This window comes from Polyodon spathula, chromosome 17 (genome assembly GCF_017654505.1).
Source record: "Polyodon spathula isolate WHYD16114869_AA chromosome 17, ASM1765450v1, whole genome shotgun sequence".
Taxonomy (NCBI): domain Eukaryota; kingdom Metazoa; phylum Chordata; class Actinopteri; order Acipenseriformes; family Polyodontidae; genus Polyodon; species Polyodon spathula.
This window is the reverse complement of record NC_054550.1, coordinates 2545837-2569223: the sequence shown is the minus strand read 5'-3', so window position 1 is coordinate 2569223 and position 23387 is coordinate 2545837. Positions and strand designations below refer to the sequence as shown.

Below are 23387 nucleotides of genomic sequence, written 5' to 3'. Positions count from 1 at the left end.
GCCCCTTCCAGACAACGCAAGCTGTCTATTACCCTGCCTGAAAGAGCAACTTTTATTGATTTTTATATATTTTTTATGCGTCTCTTAAACGCGGGTACGCGTCCGGAATCCCTGTTAGAAGCACCTTGTCTTGCTAAAAGGGAAGCCAGTCCCTCATTCAGCGTCGCTTGTCAATGTTAGGGAGGTGCCTGAGTTCTTCACTGGTGTAACTATACACTCACAGCTTCGGTGAGAAATTTCCAGCTCTCATGAAACAGGACGAGCGTTTACACAGAGCTGTATGATAAGGAACATAAAACAAAGAGAAAGAGATTTTTATATTGGATATCTGTACAGAAAGGACTGGGGTTTGGTGCTTATAGCATCGTCTTGTGAAACGAGTGTGTGTTTTTCTATAGAAGAGAACTGAAGCAGCAGCAACAGGTAAATGCAACAACAACGCAGCGCTTGTATTCTGCAGCTAGGTTAGACCTCTTGTTCAATGTAACTGATACTCGTGTGGGTCGTTCCTGAGAAGTTTTCGGCTATCGTGTTGCCGCATATTGCTGTAGCATTGCAGCCCTTTATTTTGTGGGACTGCTAGACAACGTTAAGCTATAATGAAAACGAATGCGTTGTTTTGAAGTAACTAATTGCAAACGTGTCAATGGGAAGCATTGACAAACTTCATTTTTAGTCACTGTGTAACGCCTAAATCGGACAGCAGTTTTTAATTACTGTAAAGCTTACGGTCTTTAGCTTAAGTGTATCATGCAATAGATAATATAAAGTAGGCAAATATATGTTTGGACCATTATGTTGTATTTTGTAATTATTGCATTAGTGTGCTCATTATTATTTATTTATTATTTTTATGCAGCAAAGGTAAATTAAACACTGCACTGACAAGCACTTCACAATTGAGTGAAAGATCACCAGGCGATAATGTATGATGAGTTAACGAAACATTTAAACCGGGAATAATGGATGATATTTGATTATATTTACGTTTTCTTAACTAAAAATCTACATATATTTTAACACGCGTATATGTGCACCTTTTCAATTTTTGTAAGGCAAATAATACTGTGATAACGTTTGGTTTAATTGAAGCCTATTGGTGGAAGTGAGATATTTGTGTTTTAACGTGCCCCTGTGCTCCTTTTACGCTAATTCGGAATGCGTGCTGTGGGGTGCTGCTGTCCTTTGTGTGGGGCCCCTGTTTGATGCAGTCGTGAACATTATCCTCCAGTGAGCTAGCTAAACATGTAAATGAGGGTGACCTCTTAGGAGACAGTGGGTCTGATGGTTGCCGCGTAGTGTACAAAACTGTGCGGTATTTCATATCCTTTCAGCTCCGAGAGATGTAGGCGAGCCCTGGACATAATTCAGTATTCAAACTTCTCGCTGTATGGTAGACCAGTTTTATACTATATATCTGACAGAGGAATCAACATACACATGGCCTGTGGGGATTTGTGTATTTGAAACGTGGTTATTTCTTTGTTTAGCTGACGATTGAATACCTCCCCAACAGTACTTGACCACTCCCCAATACTCCTTACTTTCTTTTCAGCGGCTGCTCGATACACTGAATCCCAAAAAACAAATCAATTCTGTTGCAGGGGTGCTGGGGGTGCAGTAGCACTCCCTGGCTTTGCATGGTTTCCATCATATACAGGGGTTACAGTTTTGTTCAATGACTTTCAGCACCCCTACTTTAAAAATCGTTCCCGTGTCACTGTTCTGTTTTATCAACCTGTCTCTAAGATTTTTTTTTTTTTTAAAAACATAACACAAGGCAACCCAAACCCTTAACAAATCGTACTAAAGCTTCGTGCTTCCAGGTTGTCATTGTAATGCTGTTCCCGTGCATGTTTCTTTAAACAAATCAAACAAAGCTGACATTTCCGAGGCACTTGCAGAATTGTAAACAGAAGTAGAGATTTGTACTGTATGCTGATTGGTGCGTTCTCAGAATTCTAACATCACCCCTTTTCCCTTCCTGGGCTGCTCTATCTGGAAACTGAATGCCCTTGAAACACTTCATGTTGTGAAGTGACTAACTGGTTAGGCAACTTTCTTATGGCAATAGGGCCAGCGAAGCAGGCGGGGCTGCATGTTGTTTTGGCAGCAGAGACAGGACTTTTATTTATTTATTTATTTATTTATTTATCTATTTATTTATTTATTTTATTTAAAAAAAAAAAAAAAAAGTTTTGCAGAAAATCAAATGAAACATTTAATCCCGTGAGCAGGTTAGGTGTCCAGCAGGGTTGCACTTGAAGGCAATACATTATTAATCTGAAGTAGGGTTGGTGTGCATTTCTTTTACTTGGTAGCATGTATGTCTAGGTTGGTGGCGTTATTACAAAGAAGGGTAACAATAACCTTATATAGCCTACTGTTGAAGTAATATACAGTTAATATTATCTGTGCCCAATAGATACTGGTACTTGTCTGATTTGTGCTGAGGAGGAGTTAGAATAATAAGTGGTTGGTTGGATTTAATATAGCCTTTGCGTGCACAGTGCAGTTAAAGACTCATGGTGAAATGTATGCTGGAGTGTATCATTAAACAGGGCTTGTCTTTGCAGAGTTGCACTATGATTGATAAACACTCCTTGTTTCGAACCCTTTCCAGTCAGTGATTCTTCCCATTGGGCAACGCTTCCTGCTGTAGTGATAGAGATAGCAACAGCTGGTTGTGTTTTTAGATTGGCGATGGAGATGGCAACAGCTGGTTGTGTTTTTAGATTGGCGATGGAGATAGCAACAGCTGGTTGTGATTTTAGATTGGCGATGGAGATGGCAACAGCTGGTTGTGTTTTTAGATTGGCGATGGAGATGGCAACAGCTGGTTGTGATTTTAGATTGGCGATGGAGATAGCAACAGCTGGTTGTGTTTTTAGATTGGCGATGGAGATAGCAACAGCTGGTTGTGCTTTTAGATTGGCGATGGAGATAGCAACAGCTGGTTGTGCTTTTAGATTGGCGATGGAGATAGCAACAGCTGGTTGTGTTTTTAGATTGGCGATGGAGATAGCATCCCCCCCCCCCCCGAAAAACAAAATGTGGCAGAATATTATTTGGAATGTTTTTTAACCGAAGCTCAATCTTGGGTTTTTGGGTGGCTCTCTTGATTATTATTTGTTTATTTAGCAGACGCCTTTATCCATGGCGACTCACAGAGTCTAGGGTGTATGAAATATGCATCAGCGGCAGAGCCACAAAGACGGCGCACAGGGAGGTTAAGTGACTTGCTCAGGGTCACACAGTGAGTTAATGAGTGAAATACATAATCCTCCATTATACTTGAATCATAAAACAAGTTTGCAGGCTTTGGCAAGGTAACTTAGTATCTCTGCTAAAATGTGTATCGATGCTGCCATTATTCAGTGTTAAGATTAAGCCTTTGCCTAAGGGGGAAACATTTGAACTTATTTCCTCAACACAAAATGTTAAAAGAACCCATTTGCATTGTTTGTCTTCTGAGAAGGACATGGCTGGTGTTACCGGCAGCTTGTTTTGAATTCCTTAGTTTTCTTTAGTTTTTTTTTTTTTAAACACTCACTGATGCAGTGATCATGTTTTGTCAGAGAGTATACTGCCAGTTGGAACTGCAATCTGGTTTAACCTGCTTGTGTTAATGGTGCCTGGGAGTACAATAGGTTGTTTTGCATGTGCTCCAGTTTTTCTGATGTAGGTATTCCCATTTTCCCCTTGTGTGAGTCTAACTTCTGAAACATTGGTCTTTAAACTCTGTTGGCTGCTTTCAAAAACTACTATGATCTCAATATTGGATTAAAAGAACTAAGAGCCAGGGAGAATGATTGCAAGACTGTATTATACAGCAAGTAACTTTTGACTTTAAGGTACAAGCAGTATGGCAAATGCCTTTTTTGCTTTTCTTGTAGGATAATGCTATTGACCTTTGTACTGTTGCATTCCGTTTGATGAGCCTGCGAAATGTTTTACATTCCACATTATCTCGTGTCGCTATAGTGGAAGCTTGTTATCTAGGAGGACAGGGGAATTGTATTGTTTTGATTTCTGCCACGTCATTTTCACGATCTTCTTCCTATTCAGCATTGGTTTGGTAAGGCAAGCTCTGTACAGCTAGCCATTCCCCAGGGTTTTCCATAGGAAAGAAACATAATAAAACAAGGTGCTACTTAGGGTTTAATACTGTGCATCCACAGTCAAAGTAAGTTCTTATTTAATTTGTCTTTTTGAGCTGTGCTTTTAATATTGGAGTTGGATCTCTGAATATTGTACAGAGCCTCGTTCAAGAGAAAAACTCCCATCCTTGCATGAGCTAAAGAAACATTGTGCCATTTGCTTTTTGTCTGGCATTGCGATTGAAAGAAATGGGTGTGAAACAAGTGCCCCTTTGTTCCCATGCCTACCAAGGGAATTTAGAAACAGCGAACTGTCAGAGCTCAGTATAGTGAGCTGCACAGTGATGAAACAGAGGACCCTTTGACGGAGGTAGCTGCTACATGGAAATTATACACCCCGAGAATCGGTCCAGCTTGCTCAATGGCTCACTGGGGACTCGGCCATTCCGGTTGGCATGGGGAATAAAAGGAGTGGATGCTATTTTGTTTGTTCTAGTGCTCAGTATTATCATTCTTCTACTTCAATTTTTAAACAGTTTTCTAAAAAAACCCTTTCATAATCCTGTGTTCCTGGGCTGCAACTGAGATGTGGTATTAATCACTGTGATCCCAAGTTGTTAACAGGAGTAGCTTTAGCTTTCTGTCTCGCTGTCTCGTACATCTTTTGTAAACTGTTCTGGAAAGAAAGAAATTCGCCCTTGCTTGCTTGCTTGATTTCTTCAGAATATGCACCCTGATATCCTGATACTTTAAGAAAGCCTTACAAAATGTGGATTTTTTTCCTTCCTAGCAAACACTGCCAATATTCATGCATGTGGGGAGTGGGGGGTATAGAAGTGGTTGTGTCATCTTGGTTGCCCATGCTTACATTGTCTTCTATTTGAGAAACCCAGGCTGGTTTGGACACCTCATTCTAGAGCATTTGGGTAGAAAGCAGATTCTCGGAGTGTGTGTTTTTGTCACAATAATGCTGGTACCGCCTTGTTTGGGGTGTGCTGATGAAGCACCAGGCTGACAGGTTTAATTGATTGTGTTCATTGACAGCAGGGCTTGCAGAGTGGTCTAGAGATTCAACAGGGCTTGCTCTAATTTGCAGCTGCAGTAAACTTTGTGTGTCGCATAATTTAGATTTTATCGCATGATCTATATCTTCTAACAACAAGTGATGCGAAAGCACAACTTGAGTTAAGCTCAAATTTCCAGCTGGTCGTGCTGAGATCATCCGTCCATTGTACACTGACCGTCTCTTTAATGGCATTTCAGGGTTTATTTAAGCATGATACCCTAAACACGCTGGTTTATTCAAACATCTAGTATATACAAGCAAGATAGTACACATTTCCAGTTAGATTTTTAACACATGTTTTCTTGTAGTCTACTTTTTTTTTTATTTTGGTTTACTTGGATCATTTAGGCTCAAGTTTTTTGATCTATCAGCAGTAGGATCTGGACAAGCATAGATGGGCCAGATGACCTCTTCTTGTTCATAATTTCTTATGTTTTGTTAAATTGTATTATGAGGTAGAAATCGGTTTACTCTTTGAAAGCCTCTGCCCTGTCTTAGATTTGAAGTTAGAAGAACGTGAAACTGCAGCACAATCATCACGTGCCCGCTTCAGCTCTTAAACTGTATTCTGCCGTAAAATGTTTATGAATATATATATATATATACACAGTACTTTACCGATTAGTCAGGTCTAACACTGGATTTTATTCAAACTCCTCACCATTGAATAATGTTTGTTTGGCATATGACAGTGGCACTCCCTGTTGTAGGAACATTCCTTGCCCCAGCTTGCATCATGTCATGTTCGTTTTACAGCTTTCTCATTAGGACTTTTCCCAGGCTTCGACTTGTGGCATTTCACTCTGGCCTTTGGAATGTGCCACCTCTCTGACTATTATGCTGATATTAACCCAGGCGCCCCCCCCCCCCCCCCTGTATTCGAGCAGAGCCAAGGCATTGCCATGCTGTACTCCCAGTGACAGACTCCCCTGGTTTACTGTACTGCAGCCAGTAACTTCTGTTTGCTCCTGTTCTAGGAACCGCTGAAGAGCTGAACTCAATCCAGGATCCCCACGGAATTGCTGGAATTCCAGCTGATTTTACCGCCGCTGGGGTAAGTTGTATCTTCTTGTTATTTCTTTTTAAATCCAGGAATATGAGCCTTTCTCTTGATTTGTGCTGGGTTTCAAGAGTTTTAGAAAGTGAGGGCAGCATTAGGTGTAGAATTATTTGTATGGATTTAGTGCAGACCTCTCTGTGTGATACTGTATATTTGAAGAGTTTCTTTTTTCATGATTTTGGAAACCCTTCAGATAAGCTAAGTTTGACACGCTGCATTGAGTGTTGCTGTGGAAGCAGATGTTTACTAAAGCGAGTGGAAGAGGTCATGTAATTCATGATATTATTATTATTATTATTATTATTATTATTACTACTTTGTCTATTTATGAGTCGCCGCTGATAAGGCTGTGTCATATCTTTAGCAATTGTTCTAGCTGTTCAACCTGCTACATGCAAGTTAAGACTGGCTAATTATTACCTCTGTGGGAGTTTGAAGTTTAACAAATCACAAAGCTTTTAACTAAACCAAACAACCATGTCCATCTTCATCTGTTTTTATGGCTTTAAAAACAAATACCTCATTACAAAGGGGCATTCAAACCATTGGACTGAGCTGGTGATGTTCCTTGCATTCTTTTGGTCCTGAGGCATTAGACCAGCATGTTTATTGAAGACCGTATGTGAAATGGACTCCTCTGCAGTTATAAAACTCTGTCGAAGATGCTCCCACACAGAGCACTTCAGAGATCATACAACTGCCTGCAGTAGGTGATTTCAAGAAGCTAAGACTCAAACGAAAGTACCATCATTTAACATCTCATAGGCTTGAGTTGTGTTGACTAAAAATGAAAGCCTTACACATCTACTGTGATGTAGTTTGCACTACATTTCACATTGGTAGATTTTTTGGCAGTGAAAAGACACCATTTGATGTAAATATGTTACAATAAAGTTGCAGAAACACTAAATCCAGTAAGTAGTGATGATGCAGGATGGACTTGATTCTTGAATATTCTGTAGTACACTAAAACGCACATTTAAAGCAAAAGGTGAGTCTTTGCCTCTATTAATAGCCTCCCTCTTTGAAGTAACAGATGTTTACTGTGGCATATTTCTTTAATTGATAAACTTATGGAACGCATTGATGGAAATGTCCAGTGTGATTTTTGATGCGTCTCCCGATGGACCATCCAGTTCTGTCAATTTTGTGTTCATTTTTTATGATTTCAAGGCTTATAAACCTGGCTTGTTTTGTGTTATGTTCGTACCTTCTGCAGGTACTATTTCCGTCAGCACAGCGATTACCCAAATGTTCACAAAGTACCAGCTACCTTTGGCAAATGTGGCCTCGACTTGCAGATTCTGCTTCATAGATTAAACTTAATCAGAAACCAAAACTGCTACGTATCATATCCGACATGTAAAGCATGTATACTGAGACCCCCCCCCATTTTTTTTTTTTTTTTTATTTTTTTTTTTATTAAAAGATGAAAACTGGAAATGCAGAACACTAGTTGTACTCCATATTAGATACATAATAACAATTGGTAGCGCTATGAAAATAGCTTTTTAACATGGTGTGAATCTTCAATTGTTCTCGACTTAAACATTTAATATTGGGTTATCCTGATCCTTCTTAGAATCTTCAGCAATTAAATATGTAATCCCGTTTGTCTTCTAATTACAGAAAGATGTCAAACTCAATAAAAGTGGTTCATACAAATCAGCCAGTGTAATCAGTGTGCCAATAGTCATTGTTTGCTGTATGTATTGACATGAGCAGGGCAAGGGCATGCTGTTGTTGATCAGTATGTTTTTAATAAAATAAAATGCTTGTTTATGAGTAACGGATGAGGGTGTATATACTGCAGCTGTATCTTAAGGAAACGAGATCGCATTGTAACCCTGGACAGTCTTCTGGCCGTGTGTAAAGAGGATTTCATTGTTGAGACTGGAGCGGAGGAGAAGGTTAATGCCTTGTCTATATACGCATGGGGGTGATAAACTGGCACAGTCCCAAGAATCTGGCCTTCCAGCCCTGCCAGCCCAATCTAAATCTGACTAAGAAGGATTAAAGCCTGGCAACATGGAGTTTCAATTAGTTTAGAATCCCCGGTCGTGCTTGTTGTGCAGTTGTTTTTTTTTTTTTTGCATAGGGTGTTGTTAAAGACATTTAGAATGTTTGCAATTTCTAAACTTGAGATATTCCGCACCACTCACCACTGTTCAGTGACCTGCAACCTAAGTCTGGTTAAGACAGTGGAGTTAGCGATAAAAGAATCAAGAATTGGTTAGCTGTATGTGAAGAAAAACTGCATGAAACCTATAAAGTGCACCTGAATCTTCATGATTTAATGGTTTTATAGTACTAGGCATTCTGACTATTTGATTATAAACTGGCAACAAAGGTCAGTTTACTTTTTCTCCAATAGATTGGAGTTCTTCGGAATGTATGGTATGATGAGCTTAATATTTGTTAATTGACTGATTTCACTGAAATGGATGCAGTTTCTTTCTTTGCATCTACTGCACTGCATTGATGGGATCATATAACCTTTATAGCTTGGAGAAAATTGCAGGCATCATTAGATGAAGAATGCAAAAAGGGGAGCAATATCTTGATTCAATACAAACATAATCCATTTCAAGTCATCTTGTTTCTGTCTTGATTGCCATTATTTTAGATGAAGTGCTCTGCAGTACGCACGATTTATCCTTGATGTTGTTTCATTGTGGTGATTGGATATGATTTTAAAAAGAAAGAGAATTGCACTCCACCCTATTCAGATCACTTGCAAAGTACTGGGACATAATGCTACAGTTTCCTAAATTAATAAACATTGGGAAGATGTCTTTCTCATTTCCTGAACTGCAGACATTGGAATGTAAAATTTAGCAACAGACACACTTTTGTGATGCGGCAAACAGGTGTAGTGTTGTATTAGTTGGCTTAGGGTGAATAAACAATATAGGATTTGTTATGGCTTGTATTGCAAACTAACCCCAGCAAGTCCAGTTAAATTAAACTGTAATGCCTTTCAGAGGCACTGTCCTATGTAAACCAGCATTGATATTTGTAGTGGCTGAGATGGACGTGCGTTAGGGTCTGCATGGAAGTTCAGCAAACCTATTGGTCCCTATAAAGGCCTTCATTAATATAAAGATATTTAAATCTGCCTCTACAAAATGAATTGGACAAGTAGAGTAACCTAGATAGATCGATAGTGTAGGTGTCATTTTAACCCATTTTGTTTCTCTTTGAATAAATCAGAACACAAGCTGTATTTATATCATTTGATACATTCTAAATCCAATATTCTTTGCTTTGGCTACACACTGCTGTGTCCTAGATGAGGGCAGTCAAGTTAGTCGTGCCTGTAATCAGACCAGTGAAATGAAGCTCAGCACACAGAAAATGTAGCTTTATCATCACTGGGTATAAAAACACCAAGAAATTGATAATTATTAGGCTTCACTTTCTTACTTTATATTGAGGCATCATAAAAGCATCTAAAGGGCTATATTTACAGAGTTAAGTTAGACTTAACTTTTGAGGTTAACAAAGCTAGAATAAGTTATCGTAATAATGTAGTTGAAAAAAACATTTCAATAATGTGTAGATGCCAGTTAAAAATGCTCCAAAAAAATTCTCAGATGAGGACAGTAGCACTTAATGGGTTAAGGCTGAAAACACATGGTTTCCCAGGCAGAATCCTTAACTTATAGACTAAAGGATAGCGTGCTACCAACATTGCCTTCAAAGCTTTGTTTATTTGAAGTGTTATCAATCCCCACATATTTAATTACTGACATGCAGTATTGTAATTCTTAATGGGAAAAGCTTTCACCTTAAGCACGCAACACTCGACAGAGCCCTGGTTTTGCACAGACTATTTTCCTAAAGGCATCCCACACCTCCAGGATCTATATACAGCCATATAAATAAAATGTGTTCACACATCTATTCATATAAATACCAGAGAAATGAGAACAGAAAGAGGAGTGTTCAGTGCTGTGAACTTCAGGCAGTGGTGTTTAGATCATGAAAACAGATCTTAATAAATCGCTGGCAGAAAACATTTCGCATGAGCCTGAGAGTCGCTGAAGGCACTAACAAGATGGATTCAGCAGCTTTAAACTCACCGTCCTTGCTCAATATCCTGACACTTTTTTTTTTTTTTCCTAATTCCCAGAATTCAATACAAGTGGGGTTTTATTTATTTATTTATTTATTTATTTTAGAAATCTAGGACATAGTGCAGTACAAACGTTTCAATCTATCGCCTCGTGCTGCTGTTTTGTTTCTGTTGCATGGCAGTCTTCCACAACCAGCTAAGTATTGAGGCTTTTCTTCTTTTAGTTGTGTATAACAAGTGCCACCAGCTCAATATTGTGGGAACTGAAATGCAAAGGAAAAGCAGGAGATCCTCGGCTAATGCCGAGATGATCCTTTAGCCTTCTGGTGAACCGCTTGGTTTTGACACTGAAGGTCACAAAATGGTTGTGTTTCACCACTTTTCTCTGTGTTTTGGTGTTCGTTACAGCATGCTGCATTTCAGTTGGCAGTAACCGATCGAGAGGCTAATTTACAGACGGCCCTATTTGGCGTATTTGTGAGAAATGTGTTGTGCAGCATTCTTTCCTATGCTCTTTCAAGGGCAGTCTTGCAGTGTAATAAGAAATTGGAAACGTTATTGGTGTTCCAATTCCGCATTGTATAGTGCAATAAACGTGAAAGCTGACACCGACTGCACAGCTGCCGTCGCATATATATCTCAAATCCTGCAATAAAATCATTTTAAAAGCTCTTTTTATAAGATGGAACAAAACACAGATGTTGAGAGCCTTCTCAAACTGTTTATTTGAAACACATTTGTACAGCATTCATTAAACTCAACACAGGTAGTTATTCTTTAAGAAACCAGTTTTTCTTGTGAAAACTGTGCCCAGTCATTTATGTAAACCCATTTCTCCTGACCTTAAATTATTCATCTCTTTTCAAACCTACCAGCTCTGTGTGCCTTGGCTGTTTTAGCTGATAAGAACAGACATTATTTATTTTTATTTATTTATTAAATTTTTTTCCCTGCAGCAAAGCAATAGTAGGTAAAACAGCGTTAACTAAGAACTAGCATCTCAGGGAATGCCTATGGGATCTATAACATAACAAATAGTTTGAAGTCCTTTGGTTAAGTAAATCTTGGTAAGTTGTGAAAGGGTATACACTATATAAAGTAATATAATATAATAGTTTATGTTCTTGCTTTGTTTTTTCACAAAGACGGCTGCTGTATAGATCTCCACGTCATGCTCTTGGTAGATGGAATACCCCAAATCTGTCTATATATGCAGGATTCAGTACTGAGGCTTTCTAACAAAAACAAACACAGTTTTGGTGCAGAGGCGTGCAGTGGGTGTCTGTACAGTGACAACACACTGTCGCCACTGAAAACCTATTTGTTGTGAAGTACTGTAACACATTTGATAAGGAAAAGAAAAGTGATCTATGCAGTCTCTACCAGGATCAGCATGTTAGTAATGCTGTTGTCTAACAGTGTCAGCTTTTGCCCACTTAAAATATTTGTGGATTAGACCAGTTCTTATCATGTAACATGAGAATCATTGCTCTGCACATATATAAAGAGAAGAATACCAGATACATTTCTTAATTGGCATGCATCAAAATATTATAATCTTTATAGCCAACACCTGAAATTGGTACAGCAATATATAAACAAATATACAAACACATGTTGTAACACAATTGGTAGAGTTCATTTTAGCAGTGGCGTTGCTAGATTGTTTCCATTGCTCTAAACTCATGTATTGCCTCTGTTTAGATCCAGTAAAAATTGCAAACATTCTGTGCTGTAAGGAAACCCCCGTGATGTCGTACGAGGGAGACCTGGAGCAGACCGGCAGTGGAGAGAGTTTCTGGGAGGTAAGGAAGTTACAGCCAGGCCTTGTACACCAGCGTTGACACACAGTGCGGTGACCCCCAAAGCTTAAACAGAGCTTGGGTTTGATCCAAAGTAGCTAAAGGAGGCTCTTCACACTGCAGATGGAGACTCGCTAGTCTCCATTAGCACAATAAAACAGAGCTTTTTAAACGTGATCCCCTCTAGACTTGAAATTGGCTTGTTTTGTAACCTGTTCCCACCTCCCTTGCGGCAGCTTGTCTTTCATTTGTAAGCACAGCACATTATGCACCTGTTTAAATTATAGGGTCTGATTCTGTGTAAACAATGCCTGACAAAAGCACTGATCTTACCAAGGCTTCAGAAACAAGTAACACATAGTTTCTGAACTGAAAAAAAAAAAAAAAAAATTGTAAACAGTTTACATAACTAGCTTGTTTGCATACTAACTAGAAGTCACAGTGTATATTACATAAAGATATTGGTATAAACATGTTTTTGTTTGTTTTTTGCTTTTAGCGTAATGTTTATAAAATATCTTGCTGTTTGCAGCCCTCATTTTCTGAAAATGGGCCCCTATACATGATTTACAAACTGCATGAATGTTAAACTGTAAATATTGACTTGGACCTTGGAGTAAACACTGTTGAAATTAGGAATTTCTAAATGGCAAGGCTTACAGAACATGAGAAATGAATTCTAAAGTTTTAAAGATTAACAATGTTTAGAAGAGGAGCCAATGTTGGCTCATGTACTTTTACAAGTGCTTTTACAGAACTCTGGTAGGTGTGAATTTTATGGAACGTTCTGTACTATGTCAAGCATGTAAATGAAGCTCTGATCTCTTTCTTTCTCTCTCCTCTATCAGCCAGGGAATTACAAAAGGACAGTGAAGCGGATCGATGACGGCTACAAGCTGTGTAATGAGCTGGTCAGCTGTTTCCAGGAGCGAGCGAAAATCGAGAAGAGCTACGCCATGCAGCTGACTGACTGGTCCAAGAAGTGGAGGAGCGTCATAGAGAAAGGTGGGGAGCAGAGTGGGAACTGTAGCATTTGTTATGCGTTACCGAATACCACAGAAAACCAATCCCTTTCTGTTACTGGCATGTGTACTGTTGTTTTGTATGATGCGTTGTTTACTCTGGATGTAAGCTGGAGAATTTAGATTATTATTATTATTATTATTATTATTATTATTATTATTATTTAACACCAACGGTTAAGGTAACTAGAAATGCATAAAGCTCTGGGTGAACTTGGATTTGAATAAGGGTTTGAGTTATTTTAGTACACAAATGTTTTAGCTCAGTCTCACAAAAAGAAAAGAAACAATTCTACCCTAAAGTTGGGATCACCAATCTCATTTCTGTGAAGCCAAGGCCTCTGGAGAAAAAGCCCCACAGCACTGCCCTGCTCTGCCATCCATTGTCTCTCTCCTGTTTTTCAGGGCCGCAGTACGGCACGCTGGAGAAGGCCTGGCACGCCTTCATGAATGCTGCAGACCGGCTCAGTGACATCCACACAGAGCTGAAGAGCCACCTGACTGTGGAGGACAGCGAGAAGGTACGCAACTGGCAGAAGGACGCCTATCACAAGCAGATGATCGGGGGCTTCAAGGAGACCAGGGACGCAGAGGACAGCTTCCGCAAGGCACAGAAACCCTGGGTCAAAAAACTGAAGGATGTGAGTCGGATGGATTATTATTTAAGTTTTTGGCTTGTGTTTTTTTTGTTTTTGTTTTAAGGACAGTAATGAATCTTGAGCTTTTGAGGGCTGTGTCTTTGAAACTTTGTGTGGGTGTTTGTTACTCCACAGGTATTAGACATACTCTGAATGTTATACTATAGTAGTCATAGTAACAGGACTAAAACTATACATAACTATACTATATACTATACATGGATTTTCTTCTGTACAGTAGGTAGTTTATGGTAAAACCTGTAATGGTTTTTATGTCCTTGAATTGGAATATGCATGTTACTTGTTCCAACTTACCTTGCTGATGGTAAGTCTGAACTTCCTTGAAGACAATGAAAGAAAGAAAAAAAAGCTTTGGTAGAAACATGTGAAACAATATTTATTTGGATTCAGTTAATGTATCAAGTTATAGATCTCTTAATTAAATGCAAGCAAATATTTCTCCACAATTGCTAGTAACACACCAAACTTGGATAACTTTTTTTGGTTTTGTGCCTATGCTTGTTTATTGCACACATCTTTGTTCGGGCATTCAAATCTCTAAAAAATCTAAACATCTTTTTCCTATTCAAAAGCAAACACCCTTTCACAAATATTGGCAGAAGCACCATCCATAGCAGGCACTTTCTGTGCCAAAGCATTGTTGTAACATATTTTTGTTAAACAAACTCATTCCTAGGTCGAGGCTGCAAAGAAGAGCTACCACCAGGCCCGGAAAGAGGAGCACACTGCACTGACCCGCGAGACCCATGCCAAGGCAGACTCCTCCATGTCCCAGGAGCAGGTGCGCAAGCTGCAGGACCGGGTGGAGAAGTGCACCCAGGAAGCTGAGAAGGTGGGTCTCTGTCCATGTGCTGCTCATTGCATATACCACAAATTCCTACCTGCTTTACTGTCTCAATAGCATTCCAATTTATCCTGCACCCAAAATAAACACTGTGCATTGCTTTTATAGGGGCTACAATCCCTGGAAACCTTAGCAGTGTTCTGTATGAAAGTCCTACCATATAATTATTTTTCTGGCTTTCCTTTCACTATATAATAATGGAGTGGCCAAATATGGACCTTCTAGCCCTGGTCTTTGTTCCAGCCTTGTTCTGAGTTCTTTCCTTGAATCAATTAACCTTCAGTTCAGACCATGAAGTAGTTATCTCATTGCACCTGTTAAACCTGGAGTTGAATGGCCCTCCAGGACCGGGATTAGACATCCCTCATATAGTATCTTCTTTGACTTCGTCTTCTTGCTCCTGGTTTCCAAGTTTGCTACAGTCCAGACTGTGAGAGGAGAGGGACCTTTTCTTGGTTGGGTTGGGAAGCAGGTACGGTAGCGCTGCGGTTTGTCTTCAGGCTGCACCATGGTTACAATGCTGACAAACTTTTTGTTTGCTTCAAACATCACACACCCAGGGTGTGTTCGGTGGCACCCGGGAGTTTCACAAATGTAAAATATGCACGCCTTTTAAAATAGGCTGACATCGTCCCTGATCTGGTGACCCATTTGTTCTAGACCAAGGAGAGGTATGACAAGGCTCTGGAGGAGATCAACAGGTATAACCCACGATACATGGAGGACATGGACCAGATCTTTGAGCTCACCCAGGAGGCGGAGAAGAAACGGCTGCAGTTCTTCAAAGAGGTCCTTATGGATGTTCACCAGCACCTCGACCTCTCCAGCAAGGATAGGTAACTCAAGACTTACGCTTGCATCTCCTCTGATCTATTCCAGTTAATAATGTCATTCCCAGAAGACAAGTGCGGGTATTTTATCAATGCTACTAGATATTATCAGGGTAATAAAAAGAGCTGCATAACTATTATTGGCTACTCAAAGTTAGCCTGTAAACCCTTGATGCAAGCTTTAATAGAAGGCAAACATTTTAACTTCTTGTTGAAGAAGTTGAAAGACATCAGGGTGGACCTTTATTTATTCTTCAGGCCTGCCTGCTCTAGTTTTCCTATTAGGCCTATTACAGAACTGCCATAGCATGCATGTCTGGAGTCAACACACACAAGGTAGTCAATGTTTACCCCTGCTTCATGCTCTATTCCTTAAATAGCAAACGGAAATTGTTTGGGTGTGTTTCACGTTGGTTTAAAAACACATGTGCGCAATGCACACAGTCAAAGCCACAAAGTGGCGACTCCAGACTTTTGCTGAACAGGTTGTATGGCATGTTCTAGTATCCTTAGCAGTTACCACATCTCCCCTTGCTGGACCTGTGCCTTGTCTTATCTGTATATGGATGACCTTTCATTTTTATAGAAGAGTGCAAAAGAAATCCTGAGGAATATTCATTCCCAATGTCTTATCTTTTCTCTCTGCTGCGATCACTCCATTAAAGAATTGAGGCAAGAAGACAAGACTGGGGGGGGCTTAAGAGAAGAAAGAATTGCTATTTTTTATTTTATTATATAAAAAATAAATCCCTTTTTCTATAATAACTGTTTGACTGGCTGTGGGTTGCATCTGTCTGTCAATCAGCACAAGTGTTGAAGTGAAAGCAGAGGAAAGCAGTGGAAAGGATGCTTTGTTTGGTTGGTGGAATGCTGAATACCCCACTTGATGTAAAGCAGCTTCAGCGGTATTAATATCTTTTGAACACTAGTCAATAAATCTTTGAACCAAAGTGACTGCAAATTGCATGTTAAAGTCGCTCTCTGATTTCAGTTTCCGCTCCCTGTACCGAGACCTCAGCCAGACCATTGTGGCAGCCAGTGACCAGGAGGATCTGAAGTGGTGGAGAAGCACACACGGACCGGGCATGAAAATGAACTGGCCGCAGTTTGAGGTAAAGCCTGCGCCCCTGTACCTCTGAACTGATTACCTGAGTTTTTCTGCATAACTGACCCCCGCTGGTGCACTACTAACCATTTTGCGCTAAGATGAAAACACCAAAAGCTACTTTCACAGTCCCTGATTTTTAGTTCTAATCTTGAACTACCTTATAGAAATTACATTGAGTAGGTCAATGCCTGCTAATCTGAGTCTGTGAAACCAGCCGGGAATATTTCCCATTCTCCAGGCATTACCCAGTGTGCCACCTCTGACTCGTCTGCACTCTTGACAGGAGTGGTCACCCGAGGCAACCCGTTCGATCAGTCGAAAGGAAAGGAACAGCAAAGCAGAGGATGTTGTGACCCTGACCAACATTGTACCCGCAGGACAGGAGATCACACAGACGGCACAGGAGCTGAACAGGTAACTGGAGCAGAGCGGGGTGTGTGGGAGTGATCATGACAGCTTACTAAGGAGTGTTTTCTCACATGTCTGTATGGGAGTACCTCTGTTTGGAATTCCTAGCTAGACTTAAGTCGGTACTTGTTTTTGTTAATATATTTGCTCCCTTCAGGCTAATTATGCATTTACACTGGGCCTGTGGGTACTTGAGTGAACATCTCTCCATACTAAACATTTTTACTTCAAAAATCAACCAAGAGTTCACTTAATGATTAACTTTGAGCATTTTTGTGAATAGTTAGGTTTTTCGAAGGTAACTTAAATGCTTTAATGTAGAATTAATGGCAGGCGTGTGCCACGGGGTCCACACATAATGGATTGATTCTTTCTTTAAAGAGTAAAGAGTATATTGTACTGAAACAAATTAAAATTAAGTCATACTTCACTGGGAAAATATGTTTACATTAATTCCTGGTTCTATTGCCCAGCCTAATGCGTTCAAATAAATAATAATTACGTGTGAAGTAAGACTTGAATGTAAACATCATAGTATTATTATTTACGTTCTGTCTCGTACAGTACTAGGGCTTCATGACCATGCTTGTGTCTGATGTTTTAAATCCACAGGTCTAATGTAGAGGATGATGATAACCGTTACTGTGAGAGCTTATCAGATCAACCCGAACAAACGTTAGTAAATACCATTCCATTATTTGACTGACTACACAATCTGATCTCGCAACCTGAACCAATCATCACCATCTTTGTAGTGGGGACTTCACCTGCTCTCATCTGTCTGCTGGGAAAGGAGGGAAATCACACTGTCTGGAGTCTTCTATCCCTTTTAAATTATAGCTGGAATTGCATGATCTGCGTACTTTAATGTTATAACATGTATTCAATCTGAGTAAAACTAAAGGAATATCTTATCCATGACACCTGGTGCAAACTGTTAACGTTCTGTAGCTTTTCTGTTAAATGATGCATACCGAGGAGGATTTCAATGCTGAAATACTTTATTTTTCCTCTCTTTTTTCATTTTTAATATGCATTTTCAGTTCATGTTAAATCTGTTCCACACTCCCTTGGCCTCGTCCTTCATTTGAACTAAACTGCTTGTTGCTGACTGTCCTCTTCTACCTCCAGAAGCGCCAAAGATTACTCCTCAGACTGGTCCGATGAAGAAAGCCCCAAAAAATACATCGGCACCAATGGTGTGGAGGAGGACGTGAAGGTACTGGGTGTGCGAGTAAAAGCGCTGTATGATTACATGGGGCAAGAGGCAGATGAGCTGAGCTTTAAAGCAGGTATTAATCCACTAATGCTTGTTAATGCTACAGAGGCACCAGACTGTCTTGCATTGTTAATGTTATTGTGCATGTTGGTCTCACAGTGAACCGTTAAGTCACTCAAAGGAGGCGACCTGCAATCAGTAAGGGAGTGCCTCTTAGTGGCTTTGTTTTTTTAGAAGCTTTCTATCCCCCTATAGAACCTTGCTAAATAATGTTACATTAACATATTGAATTACATACCCCTTTGTAGTTTTCTGTAGACTTAACGAAATGGGACGTTTCGAAATCTAACATGAAATACTGTACTGCTATTATGGTTACCAGTAGACCCCCTTTTGTGATATAATTTTGTAGTTTATTGTGTATTTTCCTTAATCCTAAAATTCTAGGTGATGCAAAATGTTTTGCCATAACTGTATGTTCACACCTGTATTCACAATGTTGATTAAAGTATGTGAAACTGCAATAATAAAAAAACAGAAGACACGTTAACATTATGAAAGTCCTTTGTAACATACCTTGAAACTTAAATGAATTGTAAAAGCTTTAAGCTAAAAAAAGTTTTGTTTTTTTTTCCACCTGCCATCTACCAGTTTTAAATTTTCTCTTAATTATCTTGTTATGATAACTTACTCTATTTTTTTTTTACTGCAAAAGTTAAATCTGAATGTAATGTATCAGCTTGTGTTCTGATTTCTTCAAAGAAAAGTAATTTGGTATTTAATGGATTAAATCAGTAATGCCAGAACCAGTGTTCCAGTTATTAGCCACTACTTTGTCCCAGTGTTGGCTTGCAGTATATCGTAAGGTTCACGTACCAGAGATGCTGTTCCTAAGCTCATATTTTTCTTTTGGACAAACAGATTCATTGTAGTTTTTAATGTTAGTGGGTCTATTTTAATGATCTAAAGAGTGGCAGATCTAAATACTGTTGCCCTTTAACTATTAATCCTGCTGCTGTTTTCAACTAGGGGTGATGTATTGATCCACTCATTAGCCTTACTACATCCAATGACAATGCAGTGAAATCAGGGAAGGTGGGATTCAGCTCCACTGCTGTTTTAGATCATTAAAACAAATCCTCTACTGTAGGTTGTGTGTTTCAAAATATTCAAATTAATAATATTCTTCAATTTATTAACAAAGTCGTGAGAATGATTCAACACGTTTAACATGCATGCAGTGTGTCTTTAATTGAATAACTGGCAGTTTTTGTGCAGATAACAATCACAGAGATTTGTGACCTCCATATGACCTCTGATCAATCATACAATGTACTTCTTAACAAAGATGTTATTGACAAAGAGCTTAATAAGTTAACGTGGCAGTTTTTACATTGTACTTTGCAGCAATAACCGAGTACTGACTTTTGTACTTGGTAAAATTAGAGAACTATTCAATTAAGGGCGATTTGTACTGTCAGTTTGGGTAACTAATTGCATGTATCATTCTACAAACTAAAAACAGCCGTGACCTATTGATCTAGTTTGGAAAGATTTTTCTATAAAATAATATACATTTAGTTTTACAGGCTGTGAAAGCCAATTTAATCTATTGCTCAAAAAATAAGGTTAACTCTTAAATGTTTCAGATTCTAGGAATGCGTTCAGCAGTACAGTATGCACAGCGAATGACTGAGCAGACTCGGGGACTTGCTATACTGTTTAATGGACAATGGCCATGCATTCAGATCTGGGGCCACTGTGAAAGCACTGTGCCTGCATAAGGCAGGGGAAATTTAAGGGTTGGGATTTAGAAAGAAGGTATGAGTTGAACTTACTGTATGGAAAGTAGCTAATGTAGACACAGGAGTGTAAAAAAACTCCAGGTTTACTATGAGCTGGGTTACACAAGAAAATATGTATAAACTTAAAGTAAAGCCTGATATGTTTCAGATTTTATTAGGAATCATTTTTCAGTTACTACAAACTGATATATGTAAATAGTAAGACGGGCAAGGAGGTGGAACTGAACTGAATCCTATTGAAACTAAACCACTGACCATGAAGAGTTCTTGCTTCTCACTCCAAGATTAATATTTATTTATTCAAATATTAAACAGTAGTTTATTTTCATAAACCCTTAGTGAATTGAGAAAGGGAAGTGTTTAAATCATAGCAGGGCCTCAAGTTTTTCCTTCTACACTAGTCCATTTCCATTCTCTGGAATATTGGTTTCAATGTGGGTTGAGTCTTTTTCATGATTACTGGAGAGCAGTAGGCTTCAGGTGTTGTTATCCCAAAACCTTCCTTACCAATCACAAGAAGCCCCAGTGAATTCAATGCCACTGCCAGGTACTGCAACATGAAGAAGTAATACTGTGTAATGAGTTTGCTCTTCAAAGGGGACTGGGTAACCGTTCTCTAAGTATACAGTATGTGTATTCTGGAATGGTCTTGTTTCACCTGTTTGGTTGCTGTGGTAACACGTCTCCCTTTCTGTCTGGAAGGTGAAAAGTTAATGAAGATTGGGGAAGAGGACGAGCAGGGCTGGTGCAAAGGTCAGCTTGAAAACGGACAAGTTGGACTTTATCCCGCTAACTATGTTGAGCTGATCAGGTCGTGATGAGCAGTTCCTGACGTCCTGCAGCTGTTCATATTGAGGCCAATGAGAGACCGAGAGACAATAACTGATCTTTGAGTCGGAGGGGATTTCGACTCCCAACCCTGAAGCTTGTTCCAGGTCATGTGGTTGAAGTTTTGTGAATGATACAAACCTATTGAATACAAAACTAAATAAATCCAGCTAACTCCACTGTGAAACAGGACACTTTTCAAGGATGTTGCATCACAGAGTAATACTAACTTGGATTTGCAGCCACTTTTCTATATTCTGATATACTTGAAAAGTTCAGTGCCTTTGACAAGTCCAATTGAGGCAGTACTGAAGCTGCTCCAAGTTCATCCTGTCAATGCACACTCATCCTTGGAAGTTGGCAGATTCAGGGTTCGGGAGTCTAGTTACAACCTCTTTGACAAAGAAAACAGAGAGATATTCGTTTTACAAAGTCTGTATAAATCTCAGAAAAGCCTTGATATCAAAAACCCCACTTACTGTCCCCAGTTTATTTTGCTTTTTACTGATTATATATAAGAATTACACACAATGTTGGGGGGGGGGGGCAAAGATTTACTCATAAATATATTCACAAGTATAGAGGGGAGACATGTTTTATTCTAACATGCTATAGTAATGTTGTAGATTTTGTTTGCTAATAAACCAATTGAAAGGCAGAATGGTGTGCCAGCCTTTCATGCTTGTTAAATATTTAAAACTGGATTCCCTGCTGAACAGGCTTTTCCATAGAGAATCTACACTTGATAAGTTTTAATGTGCTGTGTTGTCCTATATTGCTGGACCAAAAGGTTGGATTCTTGACACTAAAGCAGTCTGTGCTGCTGTAGGGAAGTCGGACCTGCCTTTCGGCACAGTGTTCAGTGCTTGCTTCAGTATAGATTTCAGGTGAGAGTTTTGGACTGGGATACGGGAGCTTCAGATCTTGATTCCACTGTCTGCATCACTACACTCTTGGGGAAGAAATAAAGAGTATTCAATTCAATTGCTGATTTTGAGAATTTTATTTTGTGCCTTAACTTGCTTTTTGAAGTTTAATAAATGTTTGCTGCCAGAACTGTTTAAATATGCTTTATATATAGTGCTCAACTGCATTTTTTAAAAAAAAACATTTTTTAAGAATACTGGAAACCAGGTAAACAACTCTACTACATATATTCGAAGGACTAGAAACGTCCTAAATTAAAGTCCTAAATTAAAGCGGCGGGCACACACAACATAACTTTGTACCTCCTGAGTCACTCTGCTGTAAATCCGGGTGTGAATGAAACACTACTGTAACTGCTAATGAGCTAATCTTTGTACATTTTGAAAGGAAGAACAAATAAACATATTTGATGGAAGCTGTGTGGTTGATTCTGAACAATCGGTTCCAATTCGTGTTGAGGACCACTGTACCCGGACCTTTCGCCTATCCAGGATGCTGGGTACGGAGCCCAGCCTATTGCGGATCAGGATGTGTTAGAACCAGCTGAGCAACCACAAATATTTTACAAATAAACCATAAATGCTGCAATTCCACATACTTCTGTACAGTATAAAAATCAGTCAAGGTCATGAATAGTGGTTTTCTAGTTGCTATTTAATGAATGCTTAAAGATGACACCACTTTTCATCTTTCATAAGAGTAAATAAACCTGATTCCTATTGCAATGTCCATAGCTCTAGTAGAATCAGTAGTCATATTATCAATAAGCACAATACATCCATAGCAAAGATATCAGAATGATGGCAATAAGCTCATTGGTCATCAATACAAAGTTTCGTTCATTTAGACTGAAGTAAGTGGTTTGGGTGTCATGTGCAACTGGGATGGAGAAAGCCATGGTAAATAAAAAGTTCACTGCAGTGCTTTGAAATTCCAACAGCTTCCCACACACATACTCAAAAAGACGTTTTGTTATCGTTTTTCTGCTAAACCATCTGTAGCCCCCCCTAAAAATGCTGATTAAAAATATTTCAGACGTGCTTTGTGACTAGCGCACACAAGCAAACCTGCCCTAGGCAAAGGTCTAATTTATTGGCTTCTCAGTATTTACTGACTTGTAGCTGGGTTTTTTTTTTTTTGTTTTTTTTTGTTTTGTTTTCACCCACGTGGGACTGAAATGCTGAAGCTTGCCGTGGATTAATCTGAGTGCCTAGTGTTCACATGGTGATAGCTGCTGCAGCAAAGAAAGCATAAGACAATGTACCCTGATCTCCTCTGTGTATTTAGAGCAAAGACATGAAGAGATTCCAGTCTTACAGCTGCTAATGTGCTTTCCAGCCTTTATTTCATATTTTTACAGTTTACATGTCCTACATTCAGCTTCATATAATTTGTTTTAGCAAAAGATATTATGAGTTTGGAAAACAAAACGTTGGCTAATGAATTAATAAATGTTATTACAACTTTGCAATATTTGGTTTCGTAAAAGCAAAGAGCAGAAAGCAGATGAGTATCACAGTGGGCAATGCGCCGTCTTCGAAATCATTATTCTCATTTACCTTCTGGAATTGAAGCATAAAGGCAACAGCACCACCTGCGGATTCTGAACGGTATAGGTTAAAACACGTTTT

The 23387-nt window shown here is 39.2% G+C and overlaps 1 protein-coding gene across 4 annotated transcripts; it reads left to right on the top strand.

Moving 5' to 3' along the window:
• The first annotated feature begins 102 nt into the window (after positions 1-102).
• LOC121329956 (protein kinase C and casein kinase II substrate protein 3-like) lies at positions 103-21813 on the top strand. 4 transcript variants are annotated; one of them, XM_041276083.1, is made up of 12 exons: positions 103-423; positions 6144-6220; positions 12009-12109; positions 12955-13111; positions 13534-13769; positions 14464-14619; positions 15292-15467; positions 16453-16573; positions 16853-16983; positions 17590-17652; positions 18109-18196; positions 20704-20810. In XM_041276083.1, the coding sequence occupies exons 3-12, from the start codon at positions 12056-12058 to the stop codon at positions 20713-20715; spliced, it is 1194 nt and encodes a 397-aa protein (XP_041132017.1). In that variant the 5' UTR covers positions 103-423; positions 6144-6220; positions 12009-12055; the 3' UTR covers positions 20716-20810. The 4 variants fall into 4 exon arrangements, with proteins under 4 accessions (XP_041132017.1, XP_041132016.1, XP_041132014.1 ...); XM_041276080.1 differs by having other exon boundaries at positions 107-423; positions 18109-18269; positions 20704-21813; XM_041276082.1 differs by lacking the exon at positions 17590-17652 and having other exon boundaries at positions 105-423; positions 18109-18269; positions 20704-21813.
• Positions 21814-23387: the final 1574 nt, after the last annotated feature.